The following is a 23,203-nucleotide window of genomic DNA, read 5'->3' on the forward strand; positions in this document are numbered from 1 at the left end:
CAACTATTTCCAACCCTTGCATGAGCTGCGATTCAGCCACAAGACCACAACGTACAGATGAGGTTAAGACACAGCTGTTTCCGGTAACAGCAGAAAGCAAAGGGTTCATATAGAATGTTATAATAGTAAAAAAACCAAATTAGTCAAAAATCTAAAACATATTTATTTACGTTCATAAGAAAGGCACAGGTCCGATAGTTATTGCAAACTGTTAAGTCGTGGAAACTATTAAAAAAGATTTTTTGTTGATCTTGGTAATTCATACAAAATGTGACTTATACCTTTTAGTTTGCTTACCACATGGTAACTCACACAAGTCTAATTTATAACTTGTTTAATCGTTACCTCAAGTTACACGTGTTTTTAAGTTACAGAGACAAATTATTGATATCTTGAGAGTCGTAATCACACGTGGCAATATTCCCAAGGGTGTTACAAGCGACTTACAAAAACCGGATTTTTTTTCGATTTTTTGACCACCAAAATTCGAAAAAACGGAAAGGGGATTTAGCCTTGGGGATTTTTTAAAAATCGGGTCAACATTTTCGATTTTAAAAACCGGTTTGGAGGTTCGGTAGGATGCAAAAACTAGTTTGAACATGGCATATTCCCACGAAAATCGGATTTTTGACCCCAAAAAATCGAAAAAACGGAAAGGCAATCAGTTTCAATTCGAATCTGGACTTGGGTTCTGCCTTCCACCGCACCTCCTAACCGGATTCGAAACCTAAAAATGTGGACCCGATATTTGGATAAACGAAACTTTAAACCGGAATTTTTAAAAATGACGCTTTCTGTATATTGCCGCTTTTATTGCCTGGGCTCTGGACTTCATAATTTAAATGCGTCGAACAACGCCTCATTGTTCCTATCTACTAAGTCTCTATTCTCGCCCACACATAGCGATTCTTATAAGGCTACAAAACTATTTGAAATAGGCCTACATTCCTTTCGTGGCTGTCAAATGCCTACAGCTTGATTTCTTAACAGGTCTACTTCAAGAATGAACTACTGGAAAGTAGTCGAACTAGTTTAATAGGCCTGTTTGGACTGTTTCTTTAAGCAAAACTAAAGGTAATTTCCGCTTTTACCTGCAGCAATGAATAAAAATCTAGTTATTTTACAAGTGCAAGCAGGTTTGACCTATTAATACATGAACAAAATAACAAGTGCTGTAGAGAATGAAAAAGTCACAATCCAAAAACAAGTGCATGAAATGGAAAGAGGCATGTATAGTCAGTAACAATATTAAGGAAGCTGTAAAAATGCTCAAACTATTGGAAAACTGTTATTTGTATCCATTTTCCCGATAGTATTGAGCTCTAACAACTACATCATTTGAGTAATCTCTAGGTCCCTCTTTTGCGGTGTAGTCCAGCCTCTCCCAGGATTGGACGTTTTTTGGACCAAAATTATAGCCAGCAATTCCACCTTGCAACTGCTGGGCTTTGCTCCAACTAGGAAATTTTCTCTGCACGGCTGTGATTGAATCAACCAGGATACTGATTCCTTGCCTAATGTGCTCAGCTGAGTTCCAATCTCCTACAGCAGTGTGGTGCCCCTTGTCAACCTAAATGTCACAATGTTGCTTCAATCTCAACTTAAAGTAACCAAAACTTGATTTTTATGTGGCTTAAAATGCATTACCCATGTTGTGACAAAGCAGTATGGGCACAATAAATAATAAAAAATGGAAAATATTGATCAAAAGTGGAAACATGTTTTAATGTAGCTAAAATTCAAGTTGAAATAAGTAACAAACTAAAAGCATATTGCAAGTTCATATATGAACCAACCTACTTATCAGATGAGTTAATCAACATCTATTAAAATGTACAAATGAGTCTATTAGTTATCCAACAAGCAGTTTACTTCACAGCAGTTTCTTAAACAGTTTCATAAAAGTTTTTGCAAGTTTCTGCAAAATATTTTGACATTTGCATGGTCCAATGCTTTTGTTACTTGCTAATTTATTTTTTTGGCTACTTGCGCGCACACACACATGCAAAAGCATGTACAAAATTGTAATCTTCACACGATAGAGAAAAACCTGGCGGAACTTATAATTGGCAAAAAGTTGCCCGTATTGTTGTAGTGTAAACCGGCCTTTGGCATCGAACATTGGTATCAAAAACTGAGGCAAAATATTTCGATACCAAGTACGAGTATTGATACCACTGAAATCATTCAATACTGAGTACTGGGTACTGGTCCCATCACTACAAATTTGTCAAAAACTGTTAAGAAATGACAAGAACTAAGTGTCAAAAAATAAAGGAAGAAAAAAACTCTGGAATGACATAAAAATGCCCAATGTGTTTAAAATAGCAACCTGCATCAGACCAAATCCATTTCCTCCATCACCATAACCATTTTTTAATGCTCTTCCAGCGTTGGTTTCACGACTAATAATAGCTGTATGACAATTTAAGTTTGTTATGGTTTCAATAAATTGAAGTCAAAAAATACCTGCTGACCTATGCCTATTCTAACCTACCTGTTTTTAAGTTACTTAAACAAATAAGTGTTTTCTCAGTTGCAAAAGAGATAATTTGGGGGCAGTTACAAAAAATACAATTTAGTTGAATTTATCCCAATAGCACAACAATGGTGCTCAATTTTTTGAACCCGGAGGTATGAGGGATTTTGAAATAAAAACACACTTAAGGGATTATTGCTAATCAAGTTTAGTTGAGTTTAATTGTGCATGCAATGCAATTTAAATTAGTTTACATCATTGAACTAAGCATTGTTCATAGCTTTAACAACTCCCATAGCAATCTTTAATTGCAAGAATTTGTCAGTCATCATAGCTTAGCTCATTCTTGTGATAAAAGATGACACAAGTCATTTTGTTGTTTTATAGAAAACCTACCTGCTACTACAGCTGGATCAACATTAGCTGCTTTGGATTCTTGTAGTATCATACCCTTGTATTTCTCTAAATGAGGCAAATCAACAGATGCAATTTTCTTAGAGGCTGATACACCATCTACAAAAAGAATTAAAGGCATTAAAATATGCTTCATAACTAAATGACTTGTTTGCTTTAAATGGCCCTTGGACAAGGTGGTTAATGGCAAAGCAGAATAATACGTGTTATCTGCACTTGTGGCTATGCATAGGTCTTGGGCTGGAATAATCATTATGCACAGTAAGCATGTGCTTTAATAAGGCACCAAAGGAAGATACTTCACAGAAACTTTTCGAAACCAAATTTTTAGTGCTATCTCGGGACACTTTACAATCATGAGCCATCACTGTTTATGGCACCAAAATCCCAAACACTCCAGTGCCTCTAAGGGGCTTTAATCCTGTCCTTCCTATCTAGGTTAATAGTCAAATGTATCTTTGTTGTTGCTTTTTTGGTTGGCATTTATTTGATAATGGGTTAAAGTTCCAACGGTATTTTTATTTTTAGGTAAAACTGACCTATTTGTCAGTCTGTAATTACGATATTCATTTGTACAAATTCTGAAAAAAGTTGCTCACAAAATTAGATTGTTTTGCCTTGCTACCTCTAAGCTCGCAACGAATTCAAATAGCCCAACAGTTTGATTTTAGATTTCCAAAAAAAAGTTTAAAATGTACAATGTTTCCTGTTACCTTATGACTTATAAGCAAACATAACATAAACCTATCTCGATCGCACGCACTACAAGTTATTAGTTGTTACCTAAATCTCCAACTCTGCTTGCCCTTGCAGTTTTGAGAGATGCTCCTGTTGGGCTCAAATCCCAAATATCTCCATATTGACCTAAAAGAGATGTTGTTTTTAGTTTATTGCATTGTGCACTGGTTTTCATTTGGCACAAAAAGACACTTTTGTTTACAGTTATAATTTATAGAGGTGCAGTAAATATAATTTACCATGGTAGCAATATTATGTTTTTAACAATAACACAACAAATAGTAACAGTTAAGAGATTCTACCGCATTGTATCAATCTTTGACACTGCTCAAAATCACTGAAGGCCAGTGGCAAAGTACATATGAGCAACAGAAAGTAGTTTAACAAATAAAACATCTTTTCCAACCAAAACAACACTGCAAAATATTTCTAAACCTTCTCCTTCCCGAGTTCCTCTTTTTGAAAAACTGGTAAAATGCAAGTTTGCAAACCAATACTGTCAGCTTTTTAGCCAAACACTATTCGTATGTGGGTATAGTATTTTTTACCTGACGACATCAGTGAAATAACTTCACACGGGTGAGATCAAAAACGATGTTTAAAATTCTGCAACCTTGAAGAACTAATGGATGGAATTTGATCTTAACCTTTTTATAGCATCGTATCGCAGAAAGCGGAACCATCGTTATAAAAGAAATATCCAAAGCGTGACCTGGTATTTCCAGTGGTGGGATTCAGCCGGTTCTATAAAACCGTCACACGAAATTTTATGACATCAGCGAACCGGTTAACATTACTGTTTACTGTCAGTGTCAATGAACTTTTTGTAACAGAACCAGCTGAAAAATATGACTTTTGTGATAGAACCGACTGACAAAAAATTTGAATCCCACCACTGGGTATTTCCCAACTGAGTATTTAGTTGGTGGACTTCATCTAATGCCCAACAGGGGTCACGTCTAAAACTGCGGGCCCACTTGGCCCGCTAGGCCCAGCACTTGGCACGCCCCATGCAATATAAAAAAACTGCGGGCACACAGTTTTTATATTTGCGAGAGACGCGACAACACTAGATATAGTGGGCCCGCAATTTTTATACTTGCGAGAAGCGTGCCAAGCGGGCCCGCAGTTTTTTGATTGCATGAAGCGAGCCAAGTTCTGGGCCAAGCGGGCCAAGTGATCCAAGTGGGCCCGCAGTTTTAGACGTGACCGTGCCCAACAGCCCTGTAAAACGCCGTTTTTAATTACATGCTGTAGCCTACAGCAGTACGTTTTGTAGGCTTTTATGTAAAGGCCTGTCGGGCTTCTCAAAAACGAACAGGGTTGGGCCGGGCTTCAAGCTTGTACTTTTTGGTTCGGGCTCGAATTTGGGGATAGCTTACAACTCTGTGTTAACGCATGTGAGAATATATTAGCACCAAAAGCGGTATCTGAGATTTAATTTTATCGCTATTACAAACCCTCACCCTGGCCTTATAGTCCTAACCGTCAACGTTATAGTTTTATTAGTAGTTTGGGCGGATTGCGTATTTTAGAGTAGTCCTATCGAAACGTAGAAATACGAAATTCTCTTCAGTAAGTGTATTGACATTTTTTCTTGAAATCACAACGGTTCTAAACACCCACTTTTTAAACACCCAGCCTAAATAGCTATAAACGGTTGCAAAATGTATGCGACAGCGACAGACCGAATGGCACCAATCTGACTTAAACGTTGGCAAAGCGGTTTTCAACTGTTTTTAATATTGATAAAGTTTACCCGCTACAAATGGTTATCATTTGTTCGTTTTAGGCCTTCTGGTAAAACTTCTTTGACTGTATATGAACACACAGGTATCAGGAATGCTATAAAGTTCTGTTTGCAAAGAAAAACGGCACACACGAATATAAAAGTACGAAAAAAACAAGGCACGAAACGCTTGTTGTGTCATGACATATAATTACTGCAAATCGCAAATGGTAGATGAAGAATGAAGGCGTTGGGTGACAAGTGATATGTGTTTGTGTGTGGTGAATGGCACAGTGCGAATTTAATTTCATTTCAGTGCAAAAAAAGAAGCAAAAATAAAAGAAAAAACGCGAGTGTATTTCGCTGTGTACGTTTATGCATCGACACGTGGTAAAAAAGATTATTTCACACGAAATTTGCGATATTTTGACGTGTAATCAGGCAATATTACACAAAGGAATGTATTCTACCCAACACAAAAATACAAAACATTTTAATTCTGCGTTTAAAAGTCAAATTCACTTTAAGTTCCTATCAGTATCTCCACTAACATTGCTCCGGACGGATGAGGGAAAGTAAAAAAATAGAAATCGTATATATTTGGAGATTTGGCAAGTAGATAAAAAGTAATTGTAGTTTGCATCAGGAGCTAGCCAAGTCTTTCCGGAATTACGTTCTCTCGCTCCTCCAGCGTCGGAGAAATAAGCACGCGCTCATGTCCGGACACATCGCGACCTCTAGATAGCGACAGAGAGTCCATGGAAGTATTGCTTACCTAAAATAAAACGCTCATGTTAATATAAATGTAAAAATGAAGCGCGTAGGGTAACTCTTAGTATATAATTATCCGATTTTAAGATAGATTATTGGATATGTTGTGCTTTTAGCATAGGAAACGTTCTGTTGGATGATGTCATAGGATTTCCTACAAATCGGTTAAGAGTTATGAGCGGATCTGCACTTAGCAAAACTGGTTTTATTGGGGCCTGACTTTACACTCGGCATGCTTTATGCCACAATTTCAATCGTATGATGCAACGTCCTGGCTTTCTTTTCCAAAAAACAACGGTTTTGGGGTTGTACTGTCAGACTAGGGTCCTAAATTCAGGTACACTCTAATCTAATTGGTTTATGTACTAAAATGAAAAATGGTTCAAAATATACTTTTGCAAATGCCGCTAGGTGGCTACTTTAGTCAATGTCTTGTCACCAGCTGCACTGATGAGAAGTCGAAAAATTGTGCACTGTCTGCATCTCACTTCATTGTATCCGCACATTGCTATCACTTTGGCATTAATGTGAGATTTTTGGTCCACAACCAAACAGCACACTTCCAGGTTTAACACGACCTCTCACTATAATAACAAAAAATAACAAAACAGCCCACCAATTCATCAAGGTTGTCAACTTTCTTCTTCAGCGATCGAAGTTTTCCTTCAGATTGGATTTTTCGCGCTTGCCATTGTTCACGATGTCGGGACATCTGTGACGTAACAATGCAAAGTTTGAAACGAAACGCGTTTTGCTTATGAATATCATAACTTTAATATCAAACTGGTTTATATATTAGTTGTTGCAGGAAAGGTCTAATTTTAAAAGAACTAACAAAAGTTGAAACTATAGCATTAAATTTGTTTCATTTGTTTTTGAAAACTGACAAATGCAAATATTTTTTATTTTTGTTTACGAAAGGCTTAAATTATCTTAATATCAATGTATCGGTTTGCAATCCTCTCCGCAAAAAAATAAAAATTCCAAGATATTTTTTGTTATGACGCAATTTATGAATGACGTCACTATTTTTTACCAAACCGATCAAAAATTATTTGTTCTCTAAAAAATTCCGACTTTACCTGTCTTCGAATTTGGGAAGCAATTTCCTCCTGTTTGGCTTGTAGTTCCTCCTGAAGAGTCTGCATGGAGTTGTTGGATGTTGGAGTGGGTCGGGATGAGGAGTATTTAGTGGGAGAAAGAGCAGGAGGAGGGGAGTAGGAGCGGATGCGCCGAGGAGGAGATTTACTTCTCTGAATCTGGAATGTTTCGTTTTAAATTTAGAGTAGATTTATTTTCCAAAAAAAAGTGAAATGTTACTCAAGTATTGTTTTTTATGAGTTCAATTTATCGCTATTTATTTTTTGCAGTGCGTTCAGTGCTCCGCAAACTAAAAAATGATTTTTGGTGATTGTTTGGTACAGGCAACATCATTACTGATTGGTCAAAAGCATTAACATAATTTGCTGGTGGGCCGCATCTTTATATAACGCAAGTTGTCTTTACTTCATTACGTACAAAACAACCTTATATTGAGTTGACACCAGTAAAATTTGCAAGTGATTCTAGCCGCAGTGTAAACTGAGAGAAAAATAGCACGCATATTGATCTGTCCCAAAACAAAGTAAAAATTGGAATCGCTCGATAGCAATCCACTGAAATAGTTTTGCAGGCAACACTTCAATAAAATCTAAACGTCTTTACGGGACGCACAACTTTTATTCAATGGGTCGCATGAGGTCCGAGTTGTAGGTAACACACGTATGGTCTAGTGCAGTGGTTCCCAACCTGTGAGTTGCGATCCTAACTGGACTCGTCTTACAAATTGCCTGGTATGGTTTCCAACTTGTTTTAGGTCATACACCACTAGCCCCAATAAAATAAACTCATAGACCGCTTTATTGTTGGGAAAAAATACAGTAAATGTTAATTTAGAGCCTACTAATTTTCTCCTTGGGGTCACGGGATCAGAAAGGTTGGGAACCTCAGTTTTAGTGGGAAACATCTTTACAACATAATCTTTATATGGGAATTTTTCTTTACCTCTCTCAGTGTGCTAATTTTTCGTGCGTTCGATTCGCTTTCCTGATAAAGATCTTTGAGATCCTTCACCGCTTCAGCATGAGATGTTTCCAACAAGTTCACTCCCTCCGAAACTTTTTCGTCGACTTCTTCACGTAAGCGACGACTTACTCGTTGTAACTCAGCCTGCTGTTTTGATTTTTCTTCCTCAACAAACCTGACAAAATATAAGGCGAGCCAGATATTAAACCACGGGTCATTATTGTTTTTATGGCGGTCCAAACAACTCAAAGAATCTATAGGGTAACTGCTGTGTGAATTAGAAACCCAAAACCTTGATAAGAAAGTGTAAACGGTTGTAAGTTCGGTAAGTTTTTTTAAGACTTGATTAGGGACTAATTTTACATTTGGCATCATTTAAGCCGGCATCTCACCAATTTTAGGGTTTTGTTTTGTACATTGTACTAAAAATCTAAACACAACTAAACGGAATTTTTGCAAGTTCAGTAAATCTTTGACAAATTAAAGGGATGACATTTTTACCCAAAATGGATCAATCGATCTACATATAGAGTAAATAAGCCATTGCTGCCAGGCATAATATCAAGTGTATAGAGCCCTTCTGGCAAATGTATTTTTATTCCGACGTTACGATGTCCTATACAGGTCGCCTTCATCAGGGTAACGAACACTGAATGCGCGTAGTACAGTACACGATAATGTCGAAATTGCATAGGACGTCGAAACGTCGGAATAAAACTACAATTGCCGGAAGAACTGCATAAACTACATAATGAGTGTATCTTAAGGTTTTTAATAAAAAATACGCATATGACCAGTACTAAATTTAGTGAAGTACTAAATAAACTGTTGGGAAAATTATTTCTTTACCGTAGTTCCTTTCTGAGTTGTATATATTCTCCTCTCATCTGGTTGAGTTCGTTGGCGAGACGAGTCGCTCTTTCACAGTGATCCTGAGCAGTCTGTTCCAACGATGATATTTCACCGGAGTCACGGTTTCTCTGTCGCTCCATCTCTCCTTTTACCTCAGCGACCTGGATAAATTTAATTAAAGCAAGCCAATAATATACCAACAGCTAACAATCATATTTTAGTAAGATGATATATTATGGCGATCTGCTTCAATAATGGACAAATAATATAAATTTCAATTCATAATTTCGAATCAAACTAATTGATCGATTTTATAACGCAAATTGGCACAACACACAAAATAATACAAATTATAGTTTATTCTTTATAATTTCATACTTTTTTATTCATACAGCATTTAAACCAACGGTACGTTTTGTAAAAAGCTTACTGTAGTGTTTTGGTTGTTTGTGGGACAACCTTCATTCAATGGGCCGTATTTAGCCCACGGTACGCAGGTTACAAACCCCTGTTTTAGTATTTTATTTCCTTTTGTAATCTTGCAAATCTTATGCGAAAAATTCAACGGTCTTACAAATTCTAAGTTACAACTAAACAATTTTCACACAAACCTTTTGTTGCAGTCTCCGTGTTTCGTTTTCCGCTTCAATTCGGTTCGTTCTAAGTTCGTTCTCCCTGCTTGCAAGAGCGCCTTTTAGTTCAGAACGTTCGCGCTGGAGCTGTGCCAACTCTCGTTCCCGCTCACAAACACGTGACTCGAGATCAGCGATGCGTGACTCGGTTTCGTCAAATTTCGCTTCCACATGACCAAGTCTAAATGTGAGGGATAAAGAAATTGCTTAATGTTTTTGAATTTTGAATGACGTTAAAAATACATAAGACTGAAGACATCAGTCCAAATCCGGATAATCGCACAAATCATTTGCGATTATGTAATTAAACAGATTTCGCGATTAACTGGGCGAGTTTCTAAACAAATGACTAACAAATGGTAAGAATTTAACAGCCCTTGGCGATTAACCGGATTCGTCCGCAGTGGAATAAGGCAACATTTTTATTTCAAACTTTTCGAATTTACTGTACTTGAAAACCAAGTAGTTATATCAAAATGTGTGGTTTAAAAGCTGTAAAGAATTTTACATGCAAAAATTGTGATACATTTTTCATGAAAGTATATCAAGCACATGAAAAACCATACTGCGCAAGAAAGCAATTCGTTTTAGCAGACAATATATTTTTGCATTTGGCACCCATAAAGCGAAACAGCAAAAAATACCTAGGAATAGAACATAAATTTATTATTGGCACGGTACACTTCATCATAGCATGCCAGGCCTATCGACGGCGTTATACCGAATCGAGCCGTTCACCAAGCACTCCCATATGGCAAGGCATAGATAGGCCAAAAAAACTCAAAAAAGTAATGCACATAGTTGGCACCTTTCCATATCACGACGTGTAGCATCTCGCTTTATGATAATAGCTTCTAGTTCGTCTTTCTGCTCACATAGTTCGTTTTTAAGTCGTTGTATTTCCTTGTTGAGATCAGACGCTGTGCGAGAGAGCCTCTCTTCCTCGCGTTCTGCCGCTTCGGATATTCTTTTCAGTTCCTAGAAATGAGAAACAGTACTATGCTGTTAATGTATGGTAAAAACGTAATTGCTTTAGGTAAAGTATTTTAGGTAATTGGGTAAAGCCTGAACCCGAAAGTGCAAGCTCAAAACCCGGTCAGAGCCCTAGCTTTTAACTAAATCCAAATTTGACCCAAAAGTTGGTATAATTGTGGTGCCAATGCGGCCGAGTGTAAAGACAGGCCCTAATCAAGTCCGTTATATTGAAACTTTAGCCCAAACCACAACTCTTACATGGCCATGTATTTTAACTGGCCGATAGTACAATATTTTTGTTAAAATATATCATGTTTTTGCTGCCTTTTTACTGCAAAGGTGTAAAGTGGAACTTTGGCGTCCAAATGCAACAACGAAGTTATAAACCAGTTCAAATGTCTAACATTAACAGTCTACAGTAGAACTACTACAAGAATGGTCGGAAAGGTTTACGGGTGAAATTTTATATCTATGATGCGTATTTTTTCATCACGGTATATAAACCAAACAAGTGTTTTTATAATGGTATATGATCAGTTTAGAATAAACGGCAACAAAAAAGCTTGAAAATTTTCCCTTTGTATCAGCACAAAAAAGCAAAATGAAAAAAGTAAATTACCAAGAAATTAAACAACAATTTAACAAAATTACTTTTTCGCGATCTTCCAGTAAATCCCGTTTATCCTTGTAGTCCTCCTCTGCTCTTGCAGCTTCTTCTTCTTTCCTTTTCACCTGTTGATTGAGAAGATCAAGTTGTTGAGCTCTTGCCCTAGCTTCTTCCCGAAGTGACGTAGTTTCAAGGTTGATGTCGTCACGCTGCTTTAAACTTGCACGGAGGTCCTGCAAAAATTTTCGGATATTTCACTTAATCGCATATTTCACTTAATAGCATAATTCACTTAAAAGCATATTTCACTTAATCGCACATTTCCCTTAATCGCATAATTCACTTAATCGCATAATTCACTTAATCGCATAATTCACATAATCGCATAATTCACTTAATCGCATTTTTCATTTAATCGCATATTTCATTTAATCGCATATTTCACTTAATCGCATAATTCACTTAATCGCATAATTAACTTAATCGAATATTTCACTAAATCGCATATTTCACTTAACCGCATATTTCACCTGATAGCATATTTCACTTAATCGCATAAATCACTTAATCCCATAATTCACTTAATCGAATATTTCACTAAATCGCATATTTCACTTAATCACATATTTCACTTAATCGCATATTTCACCTAATCGCGTAATTCACTTAATTCGATAAATCACTACATCGGATACTTCATTTAAACAGATAAATGTAATAAGCAACGTGTTTCACAGTATTACACAGTTAGTGTTCAGTTTCAATCAATCATACGTTTTTAAAAGAGCTTTCCAAAACCAATGTAAAAATTTTGTTTATTGAAGAATGATTACCAAACTTATATTCTACCTGTTCTATTAGCTGAAGTTGTTCCTGTGTATCCTGTAGTTCAGATTTATATGAGGAAGCTTCACTTTTCATTTCCTTTGCCGCGGCCCGCAATGCAATAAGCTGTGTACAAAAGGTTATAATGGCTCGATCCTAGGTAGTTCACAAAAACAAAACACGTTATACAAAGTACTAACTGTCGGCAAAATCTGCTTCATTGTAAGTAGGTGGTGATATTATTATACTCTTTATCCTTATAAAAGTTCAATTTCGTTGGTGTTCTAAGAGGCGACTTTCATTTTTAGGAAATACAATAATATATGGTTATGTTTTCTATGTTTAAAAACTAAATTACAACATGCAACTCTTAATGGTTAAATAAACAAAGCATTTGTCTTTTGATCTCAAATTAGATATTTTTAGACATATCAGTAACTTGCAAATAGACGCAACAACACAAAAGATTAAAGCGTCTCACCTGAACTAGCTATTTACGGCAGAATTTAAAACATTTTGAAATGTTGAAAATTGTTTTCTTTGAATTGAAGTTACCTCTTTATTAGTAACAGCTTTGAGTTGTTGTGATTCTTGGACTTCTTTCCTGGCATGAGAAAGCTCCAATTCAACTTCATCCAACGTTGCCCCTGATTTATCTATTCCACCGCGAATGTCTGACAAAGTCTGTAAGCAAAACAGTTGATCGAAAATACAGTCCACGTTAAAAATGGGTCAGTTTGACCTCTGGTAGGTACATATTCTTCTAAGGAGAAACTCAGCGACAACGCATTAACCTAGAGGTACGTACGGTATGAGTTTCAAGCTATTGACACCAACATGAAAAATGAAATAAAAAATAGCCAAAAAAAGATACGGCTGTAACATTTATACAAAGTATAGGCCGTGAACATTTTTCAAGAGGCTTTGTTCACCAACAAAATACCACAGGAAAATTTTACAGTTACAACACAAAATCAAACTAAAGCAAAGCAAAAAGCTGCAAAAAGCTCACAGAAAAAAAATCAGAACATTTTCATCACCCCACCTTCTTGCCTGCCTGAAGTCTATCATCGAGTGACACCACGCTTGACGTCAGCATTTCTTTTTCTTTGAGCAATGACGTCACAGTGTCGGTGAGAGTCGATCGCTCGGTTGTGAGACAATCCACGTCAGCCCGATATTTCTCGACGTTCTGCTCAGCGGAATGAATACAGTTATGGCGGGAAATTTAAACTAGATTTGTTATCTGTGATTGGTTCGTTTTGTTTACCTAATCGCAAGTAGTTTACTTGCAAATTTCGTTTGCTACAGTTAGTACACACTGTTTCGGCCTATAAGGTTCATCAGTGAAGTTGGTGACAAGACATTGGCCAAACTAATGGAGCAAGATAGAGACCCTGACATTAAATAAATATCTTAAATATCATCAATTTAAACAAGAAAGTCGAAACAATTGTAATTAATACAAGCACAGCAACAACACTGATTAAACGGAATATTCGATTAAACGAAATATACGATTATCCGGAATATTCGATTATCCAGAATATTCGATTAAACGGAATATTCGATTATCCAAACAAGTTCTCAAACAGGGGACACCACACAAACGTTTAAAATTCACATCTTTGTGAACCTGTTTAACACGTTGCAGATCCGCATCTCTTCTCTGTGCATCCGAATTCATCCGATCCAGCTCCGTCCTCTCCTCCAGGAGTCTTCTCTGAGTCTCGGCAAGCTCAGAGGACTTCACATCGTGTTGTCTCCTCAAACTCTCAAGCTCTTGCTGTTCGAGCCCCAACATTTCAAGCACATGTTTCAACTCCGCTTTTTGCCTTGAAAACAATTTTAGGAAAATGGTTAGTGGTTGATTTGAAACCATAACAAGTGAAGACTTTTGTAGCAAAAGTAGACTAAAAGGCGACATGGATCTATTTGAATAAAGAACTGGCGAATCCATTGAGGCGAAATATATACTCCTTCGCATGAAACGGACTGACTATTTTTTAACCAAGGATTTTTTTGGTCTATTGGTTTACTAATTCATAGTTGAAAAAGGTAAACAGTGATCGACAGTTTAAGCCCTTCTAAGCGTTGTTTTGCTTTATTGTTTGAACGTTTCGGTAAATGCTGATGCCATCATCAATGATATGAGGGTACATCATAAAAGATTAATATAAAGGGTGTTTTAGGTCTTTTGTTTCATGGGATCTAAAAAGGCAGAATCACTTGCGGAACATATACTTTGTTTTTTTATCAATGCCACTTTGTAAAAACAGTATGATTGCTTTTAATGCAGAGTACATGTACTTTTGTCAGCTGCAAAATAAAGTAAGAAAGAAAATTTGTTCGATTTACATAATTTCGCACATCGATATGTATAATCTTTAATGACAAACAATAAAAAAACATCCTTTTAATAAATGTTTTTGTCTGAAGAAATACAACTACACTGGTTTGGATCCAAACGTTTAGAATCATGCCAAGTTTATTGAATAAAACACAACATAATGTTTAAGAAAAAACTAAATATCAAAGCTTTTAAGTTTTACCAACTTACTTATTAACTTCCGATATGTTGTTCTGTAACTCTTCCATTGATTGTTCTGTCTTTTCACGTATTGTTGAGATTTCTGCTTTTCGACGAGTTATCTAAACAATAACATTATTCAAGTTTTTTTGTGCAATAAAAACATAATAAATAGCTTATCAAAAAGATTAATATCCGATAAAGTAATTTTAAGACTACGTTGAACGACCAAAAATGGCTTATTGGAATGGCACAAACCAAGGAACATTTACATGAATAATTGAAATTCGGAATTTAAAACATAAGACAAACAATGTAATAATAATACATATCGCAGCAAATTTGTTCAAAATATCGTAAACAGCATGCAAATAGCACACGCCCCTTAATTATGTCTTCAAACTTGCACTAGAATTAGATGTAAAATAAGAGTTCCGTAAAACTCTTCAGAAATTGCCACAGCCGACGGTTTTGCACGTCGACAGGGCGGGGTATTGGGTATAGTTTTCAACTAGCAATAATCGCGTCTCGGAAAATCCTCATTGACTACGATATCGCCTCTGCGCAAAGCTGACTCAACAGCGCCAGACCCGAGACGCGTATCCACCTTACAAAACTTGCGTTTGTGGTGCGCTCGCGGAAAACGTACCTGCGTTTCTAGGTCGGTCTTTGTTGACGTTAAATCGTCTACGTCGTGTCGCAGTTGTTTTATTTGCTTTTGTTTCTCCTGTACATCAGCTTTGCCTTCTTTTAACACTGTAGACAGTTCGCTTTGGTGTTGTTCGATGTTTTCCTAAAAAGTAAACAAGTTTGACACAAAACAATGCACAAATGTTCAAGTTATTATAATTAGAAAATTGAGCAAGTTTAAGATTGCTTTTTTCATGAAAAAATGGAAATTTACTTGTAGTAGGTGGAGTTCGGTGTTTTTCTTGCCCAGCAATCTATCCAAACCTTCAAGTTCTTCTCTCTGAACGCTCGCTTGCTCTTTCAACTTGTTGATCTCATCTCGTCTTTCGTTTAAAACCTGGAATTAAAGTGGATTAGGAAAATACGATTCCCAGTTAATTAAAAGCGACGCTTAAACAAATATGCGTGAAGGCATTTTAACGCCCCACACAAAAAGATACAATATCTGAAAATTCAGTTAAGTAGATAAAAATATCGCGGTTTCGTATGTACATATATGACACCAGCGAGAATAAAGCGCACAATGTTAATATCTCGAAAACTAAAATATACGATTATAAAAACACAATCTTCTGCACTTTTTACTCACTGCAAACGCTTAAATATTTTTTAGTTAATTATACGCATATCTTTTAAACGTCCCCATTACGCAAAAGTTTTAGCAATTAGGATTGCGCCCGATGCGGTTTTTATACAACCTAATTAGATACAGCTACAATCAGTTTCATATTTTATTCGAAGATACTAACTCAATATCAAAATGGTGGTACGCGACACAGTAAAAAATGTAATGGTGCACCCCGCGGTCTAATTTTGTAGATTGTATTTGGCCCATCAGTATGATTTGTTGCAGGCTGCTCAATTATAGGACAAAGTGTAAATAATACGCACAGAAACCTTGTTTTTTTGCATCATTTGCTCAGTACAAACACCATAAGTCGAACTTTATATTAGTTTATATCTAGCAATGGTGTGAAGCTTAAAATGTTGCAAACGTTACCTTTTCGCTTTCCCGCAAAGCTGCCAGCCTTTCTGCTTCCTTCTCTTCAGTTATGATGAGTTCTGCTTGCAGGCGTTCCAGGTTCAAAGTCAGATGTTCGTTTTTCTGCTCCAGCGCAGTAAATTCGGCCTCTTTGTTCGTTACAAGCTATAAGATAGGTAAAATATTGGTTTAGGACACATTTTCTAAACGGCTTTGAAACTTCAATTAAAAAAAAAAACTAAAACCCACTGAAATTTAAAAGGTGGCATATACTTTGCTCAATTATTTTGGTTAGGTGTGGTTTGTATAGTACATTAATCATCTGGTTTTGTGTAGGAAAGAGACATTTGTTTATTTTGATTGTTTAATACGTGGTACAGTTTTGACACTTCCTTTTTTAACAGTTCAGTCCATAAATTGTGTCAGTTGAAAAAAAACGCGATATTTAATTAATAGGTAATTGAAAAATTACTCCTTCAAATGCCTCTTTATACTATGAAATCCATTTAACACACCTAACTTTTATAACTCCTTACATTCAAAATTAAAAAAGAAAGAAAATTAAAAGTTTTTAAAAACAACGAGCATTTTGACAAGCACCACACCAGCTAAAAGAAAAATTTGTTAAACGGTCACATTTTATCAAGTTTGTAGACTCTTCTGGCAAATTTAAATTAAATTTAAATTAAATTTGCCAGAACAGCTGTACAAACTTGATATTATGCCTGGCAGCAATAGCTTATATATTGAGTCACATTTTACGGTAATTTACAGAAACCACTTTATTTTACCATCTTACCCTTGCAAGTTGTCGACTCTGGTCGTCAATTTGGATCCGTCGACCTTCAACCTCTTTTATTTGACCTTGAAGTTGTCGTAACTCGCCTCTCGCTCGAACCAGTTTCGCGCCAGTCTCGCTCGCTTGTCGTTCTAATTCTTCAGCGTCCTGTTCCGCTTCACTGAGTCCAACTCGAGCGCTCTCATATCGTTTTGCCATCGCTTCGGCCTGTTGATTTTTTTTTTAATTTTCAAAGCTTTTTACGCCAAACATGTATCCAATCTAATACAGCATATAATCAAATCTAGTAGAACTAGGTAAGTTGTACGAGTTTTGATCAAACCATTATTTAAATAAGTTTTTGGTCCAAAAAGTTCCGACGTAAAATACAATTGGAAAATTTGCGCGTTAAAAAACAAGTTGTTAAGATCTACAGTGACAGCTTATGCATTTTTGTGACCGCGCCAAAGTAAATAAAACTACTGTTGAGTAACGTTCTTCAAATTCGACTAAAAACATGAATCGAAATAAAAAAGGAATAAAAACGCAAATCGAAATTTGGCAAAAAGGGTGGTAAACCCGTTAAACTAGTCTGAAATGAAAAGTGCCGAGTTTTAACGTCTAGCCTATAAATATTCAACATCCAGAAAACCGTATTCGATTTCGAAAGTCTCCAACAGCACAATTCAAATATACACTTCGACAATCTTTGGATAAGTTATTCTCTACCTTTTCTTCAGTGTGTCCCGCTTCATCCCTTGATTCATGGAGTAGCCTCTCTGCCTCCCGGAGCTCAGCTCTTCTCTTGGCTAGAGTCTTCTCCAGAGCAAGCAATTCTTCCTGCATGTCTTCTTGCTGGAGGAGAGCTTGCTCAGTCCTCATCTCGCCGAGAAGTTCCTCCACTCTTCCTTCAAGTTGGCGCCTGGAACATAAATCCGTGACAAACCCGTGATATTAAACATCACGAAACGACTCGTGATACTCCATGGTCATCATCATGATCGCCTATAGATAAACATAATCCACGAACTTGCTAATTAAAAGTGGGCGCCTAAAAAAATCCGTGATGGAGCTAACGACGTGATATATCAAATATCACGAAACGACTCGTGATACTTCGTGATCATCTTTTTGATAGCGCATAGATTGGCATATACTGGAGAGTTGCTTAGTCAAAAGTTAGTGACGTCACCTTTCTCGTCTGTGACGTCATTTATTGCGTCACAGATGTGGGGAATACCCTCAAACGAAAATTTCAATGGTTTTCGATTTGTTACAAATGGAAAAAAGAAGTTTTTATAACAAAAAATAACAGAAGAGATGTCACTCACTTTCTATTCATCTTGTTGGTGAGTGTGTCCTTTAGATCGGCAAGCTCCTTCGAAGTTTCAACTTTCTCTTTTGACATCCGCTCCTCATCTTTCCGCAACTTCTCCAGTGTCTCCTCGTGGGATTTAATCAGCTCCTGGAGGTGATGAAGTCTCGCTTCCGACTCCTCCAGAGGATGATAAATTTCTTCCAACTCATGTTTTTCAGCTTTTCGCTTTTCCCGGCATTTTTCCAAGGCGTCCTAAAAAAATGAAACCAATATTCAATCGAAAATTTTATTAAAGCATATTTTTGAGCCAACAGTTGTATTTTTGTGTTTATAGCTCACAGCTTATAATGTATTGCTTTTCAAAGGACTGTCATTGAATCGGTACAAGTACAAAAACCTGATTTTTTTTCCAAACTAGAAATGTTGCAGTTTATATGTTTAGTTTACTTTAAATGATGTAAGTAAAACAAAAAAAACAGTTTATAAGATAGAACGAAAAACATCACAATTTCTAGCACACACACAGTTTTTTTCGCATAAAAATGACGAGCTAAAAGCAGTATAAAGCGACCAAAGGATCTATTTTATACCATGCAGTAACTCTTTACCAGTTCTTACCAGTATTAATTGCGTGAATGTTCACACATCGAAAACCATTCAGTTAATGAATGTCAAATTGTTTATGCTTTAAACCCATGGTACAGAAGTCATTCAAAAACATTATTTTACATATATTAACTTATTAAAGTTTTTTTGTTTGTTGTATATGACACAAAAAATTAGCTTTGTAACGGGTTGAATTTCGATAAAAACAACACTAAACGGTCGTTACGTCACAACTAATAACGTCATGCACATTCAGCGTACGTACCTGGCACTCAGCCAACTCATCTTCCAAGTCGTGGTGCTCGGGAACATTGCAATATAATCCTTCAAAGGGGACGAGTACAAGAGAGCCATCCTCTCTTAGAGCAACCATTCCAGGCATTCCTGGTTGCAAACCACCGGGGCCCGACTGTTCCAAAGGAATACCTGTAAAATACAATCAGTATAGATTGGCCTATTGCATTATGGACGGTCGGATAGTATGTCAATACGTTTCGTTAGGTTTAAACACCCACAACATAGCATGGTGGCAGAATCTTGTAGTAGACCTGGCCTATTAACGGCGTTATGTCAAAGCAAGCCGGTCTCCCAAGCGTTCCTTCATTTGACAAGGTATGTGGTATAAAAATCCAGCCAGCAGTGGGATTCGAACCCACGACAGGAGCTTTTCGGGGTTGGCACTCCGCCAACTGAGCTACATAGGCCCGAATTACAAGCACTGTTGCTTGCCTTGTATGCAGCCTGTTTCATCTTCGTATGATATGAGGACAGCTAGTTCGACCACTTTTCGACAATGATAGGAAAAGTGTGAAGACAGTTATAATCTATCAATAAGGCGTATATAATGGTACAGCACCGCATGGAGTCAAAATTACTATGGTCATCATCAGGAAAAGCGAAAACTGTTTATTTGGCATGTATGCGTCTACTAGGGCTGTTATCAAATAAAGGTTTTGAATTTTTCAAATTATCAAATAATTTTTTTCCTTTCAAATCAAATAATCAAATAATTCAAATAATTTAAAAATCCAATGATGTAATGCCTAGAACCGTTGGAGAATAAGGAAATTTACAAGTTATTAGACAGTAATGGTAATGTGGTTGTGCTCTTAGTCATTAAATGTATGCTAAACCTTTTTTAATAAACAAATTTAGTACAACATGCTTCAGTTATTCTCCGTAATTTGGCAGAGCCATGTGTATTCTCCATGTGTATTTTTAAAAATTATTTTAACAGGTTTCTCGTGGACACTTGGTTCAACAAACTTTGGTCTTTAACATTTCAATAATTTGCTGAAATAACCGTAAATATTCCTGGGTGTAGGCTAATTAATACCAAAATATAAGCTTACAAGTAAATTATCATGAGTAAACTTTAGTCCAATATATTTTGGGGAAGGGGTATTTTAGGCTGGAAACACATGTTGCAGTGCTTTTGTTTACACCCCTTTTCATAAAAATGTCACCAATTTGTTTAAATAAATTAAACAAATTTAAATATTTTGCACCTACATTAGGGTTTACTACATAGGAAAAAATTATTTGATTATTTGAAATTGTGTAAAAAATTATTTGATAAATTTTCAAATAATTAAAAATTTCAAATAATCAAATAATTATTTGTTTGATAACAGCCCTAGCGTCTACTCTCGTAAAAACCTTGCCTACCGATAAAATAAAGATTTTTCATTCCCTTCCAAACACATTAAAATTCCCAAAACACAACTGGCAATATTAGGCGTAAATATTTTTTTCGTTTTTTTTTATTTAAAACTTGCTGGCATTAAGCTTAAGGAGTTGAAAAAAAGCTATTTTTACACAAACCTGGCCCATATGCCCCAGGTGGGGGTGGTGGGGGTGATGGAGGGGGGCCCCCGCCTCCCCTTCTTGATCTTGAATGTGAGTAAACCCATTTTCCAGGTGATTGACTTCCTTCTGGAACAAAGTAGTAGTATCCAGGCCATAGAGTCCGTATATGTTGTGTGTTGGCTGATAGAGCATTTCGCAATGCATCAATTTCATTTAGAAGATCATCAACCTGAGGTCAAAACAAAATTGTGATAAATATGACAAATGTTAAAGGCTGACTGGCAGGGGAAAAAATTAAAAACATGTTTTCAAAGAATTTATCTTTATTAGGGGCAAAGCATAATTTTTTTTTTTTTTTTGACAAACAGAAGTGTGTTTTATTTTAAAATTGTGTGTATGTTCTACAAATGCAGAAACCTGACTGACATAAACATTATTGAGAAAAAAGCAATTTCCAGTAAGGTAATTTTTTGCATAACACTGAATAAAGGCTTAGCATATTTTTGACAAAATAAGTATGTATTTATTTTTGCACAATTTTGACTTATTTTCAAACTGACCTCATCCTGATTATCAGTTTTCAGGAATCTTAAAGCTTTTCTCAACCGATCAACCTCTCTCTGTCTCGCTCCAAGTGTGTCTTGCAATCTGCGCATTGTTCCACGATTCTGCCCATCCTGCAAAAAAGATTGTTAAAGCATTATTTCGCAATGACAAAAAACATTTACCCTTTTGCTAACTATTCTCAAACATGTGTTGGTTTGTTTGCAGGCGTTTGTTTGGAAGTATTAAGCACATATTGTTTAAATACATGAATATTTTACCATTTTATTTTGTATTAAAAAGTATCAAACATGAAGTGTAACAGCAACCTTTTAAAGTTAGTAAATTTTTTATGGTTTCTATTAATTAGGTTTTATTTCTTCTTTTTTTATGACAAGATTTCATTCCACCATTTATTTAACACCATATCATTTCCACACAAAACACTAATGATCAGCAACAGATTGTGGTAGTAAACATGACATTTGTCTATTGTTAACTTACCTCTATTTCTCGTTCATGTGCATGTAGCAAATCTTGCAATGCCTTTATTTCTTCATCGGCCCTTGCAAGATCACGAAGTGCTTTTGCTGCAGTTGCTTCAGCATCAGCAGCAGCTGCCATATCATCTGCTCTCTCGTCCTGCTCAAAAAGTAGAAAACATGATAAATAAACAAGCCCTTCATGAGTCAGTAACGTTTTAAACTGCACATGCGAATGTACTTGTCAAAATGGTAATCACTTTGGGTGCCAACATTTTATGGCAAATAGTGGTTTATGCCAACAAATCTACTGGAGTCCAGCTTTGTGTGGTGCAACAATGGCAACATAATAAAAAAAGATCAACACTTTACTTAATAATTTTACTGGCAATTGCAATAGTAATTAGCAAAAAAAAAAATTCAACGTCTATTGCACCACGGTTCAAGTTCCAGTCTAAACCAGCTTAACGCTGCTACAGCAATGTAAAAGGATACATCACTGCCATAGAAAACCAACAATATTTCTGTTTAGCCAGTGCTAAATGACAGTATCGGCAAATTTGCTTGGACAGATCAGAAATTAACACAAGTTTGACAAATAGACTCCTGCATACCTGAGTGCTACAGCTTTCCAAACTGTAATACCTTCTAGCTGGAAGTCTGTTGTGGGCTTGACCAGTTACAAAGAAACTTTCAGACATTATAAATTAGTGGCTTGTTACCAAAATGTACTGCTCACTTCTTAAACAACACTTACAAGCTTAATAACCAAATTGTAACTTTTCCAGTACAACATCACATAGAGTAAAATCTTTTTGTCTAACACATTAGTACTGTAGTTTAAACAACTAAGAATGTACTAGCACTCCCTTAGACAAAATACTTGAAATTACTTTGGTTAAAAATGCCCTACATTTAATCCTTAAGATAAACAATAAAAACACAACATACATTTAATCCTTAAGATAAACAATAGTCCTTTTCACTTATATCCCTGTATACTAGCTCTAAAACCAACATTGATTACTGAAGTACTACAGAAGTGTACTCAGCCAAGTTCCACTGAGAGCAATATTCACTAAACCACAAGCCTTTAATATAGCTGACTGCCTTGACAATAGAAAAAGGAGAGAGTAGACTCTTAAAACAATGCCTTGGTTTGTTGCTATTATCAACATTGGCCTTTGTGTAGGTTGTTGCCTGCATGAATGCCTGTGGTGTGAAACAATGAGACTGCATAGTTTTTTTGTTTGCTCTCTCTATTGATCTATTGTTATTGAGATGCAAAGAAAAAAAGGCACAAAATTTAATAAGATCTTATAGGATAGTGAAATGTTAAATCACTTATAAAGCATACATATATTAAAGATTACAAAAAA

At 36.1% G+C, this 23,203-nt stretch overlaps 2 protein-coding genes and 1 non-coding gene across 5 annotated transcripts in view; all 3 read right to left on the reverse strand.

Moving 5' to 3' along the window:
- Positions 1–1,017: 1,017 nt before the first annotated feature.
- Positions 1,018–4,651, reverse strand: LOC145205415 (lysozyme g-like). Of its 2 annotated transcripts, none has more exons than XM_080078139.1 (5): positions 4,180–4,651; positions 3,677–3,757; positions 2,876–2,992; positions 2,333–2,415; positions 1,018–1,570 (listed from the first exon to the last, which is right to left on the reverse strand). In XM_080078139.1, exons 1-5 carry the CDS (start codon positions 4,187–4,189, stop codon positions 1,289–1,291), a joined length of 573 nt encoding a protein of 190 aa, XP_079934265.1. In that variant the 5' UTR covers positions 4,190–4,651; the 3' UTR covers positions 1,018–1,288. The 2 variants fall into 2 exon arrangements, with proteins under 2 accessions (XP_079934265.1, XP_079934264.1); XM_080078138.1 differs by lacking the exon at positions 4,180–4,651 and adding an exon at positions 3,934–4,051.
- An 816-nt stretch (positions 4,652–5,467) lies between these two features.
- The window catches only part of LOC145203978 (centriolin-like), a 33,868-nt gene continuing 16,132 nt past the window's right edge, over positions 5,468–23,203 (reverse strand). For both annotated transcript variants that reach the window (XM_080076370.1, XM_080076369.1), the window contains 23 exons: positions 21,847–21,984; positions 21,360–21,476; positions 20,815–21,028; positions 19,256–19,416; positions 18,398–18,636; positions 17,796–17,988; positions 17,088–17,294; positions 16,307–16,453; positions 15,521–15,643; positions 15,266–15,409; positions 14,647–14,738; positions 13,723–13,921; positions 13,132–13,278; positions 12,642–12,770; positions 12,111–12,212; positions 11,306–11,494; positions 10,488–10,657; positions 9,659–9,860; positions 9,045–9,208; positions 8,175–8,370; positions 7,214–7,390; positions 6,748–6,843; positions 5,468–6,135 (listed from right to left, as the gene is read on the reverse strand). In XM_080076370.1, coding sequence (XP_079932496.1) covers positions 6,010–6,135; positions 6,748–6,843; positions 7,214–7,390; positions 8,175–8,370; positions 9,045–9,208; positions 9,659–9,860; positions 10,488–10,657; positions 11,306–11,494; positions 12,111–12,212; positions 12,642–12,770; positions 13,132–13,278; positions 13,723–13,921; positions 14,647–14,738; positions 15,266–15,409; positions 15,521–15,643; positions 16,307–16,453; positions 17,088–17,294; positions 17,796–17,988; positions 18,398–18,636; positions 19,256–19,416; positions 20,815–21,028; positions 21,360–21,476; positions 21,847–21,984 — 3,672 coding nt within the window. In that variant the 3' untranslated portion in view covers positions 5,468–6,009. The remainder of the gene's footprint in view (positions 6,136–6,747; positions 6,844–7,213; positions 7,391–8,174; positions 8,371–9,044; positions 9,209–9,658; positions 9,861–10,487; positions 10,658–11,305; positions 11,495–12,110; positions 12,213–12,641; positions 12,771–13,131; positions 13,279–13,722; positions 13,922–14,646; positions 14,739–15,265; positions 15,410–15,520; positions 15,644–16,306; positions 16,454–17,087; positions 17,295–17,795; positions 17,989–18,397; positions 18,637–19,255; positions 19,417–20,814; positions 21,029–21,359; positions 21,477–21,846; positions 21,985–23,203) is intronic.
- Positions 15,048–15,188, reverse strand: LOC145205734 (U4 spliceosomal RNA). Its single transcript, XR_013853716.1, has one exon. It is a non-coding gene; the product is annotated as a U4 spliceosomal RNA (small nuclear RNA).

The sequence above is a fragment of the Phallusia mammillata genome, chromosome 8 (genome assembly GCF_965637545.1).
Source record: "Phallusia mammillata chromosome 8, kaPhaMamm4.hap1.1, whole genome shotgun sequence".
In the NCBI taxonomy this organism is placed as follows: Eukaryota; Metazoa; Chordata; class Ascidiacea; order Phlebobranchia; family Ascidiidae; genus Phallusia; species Phallusia mammillata.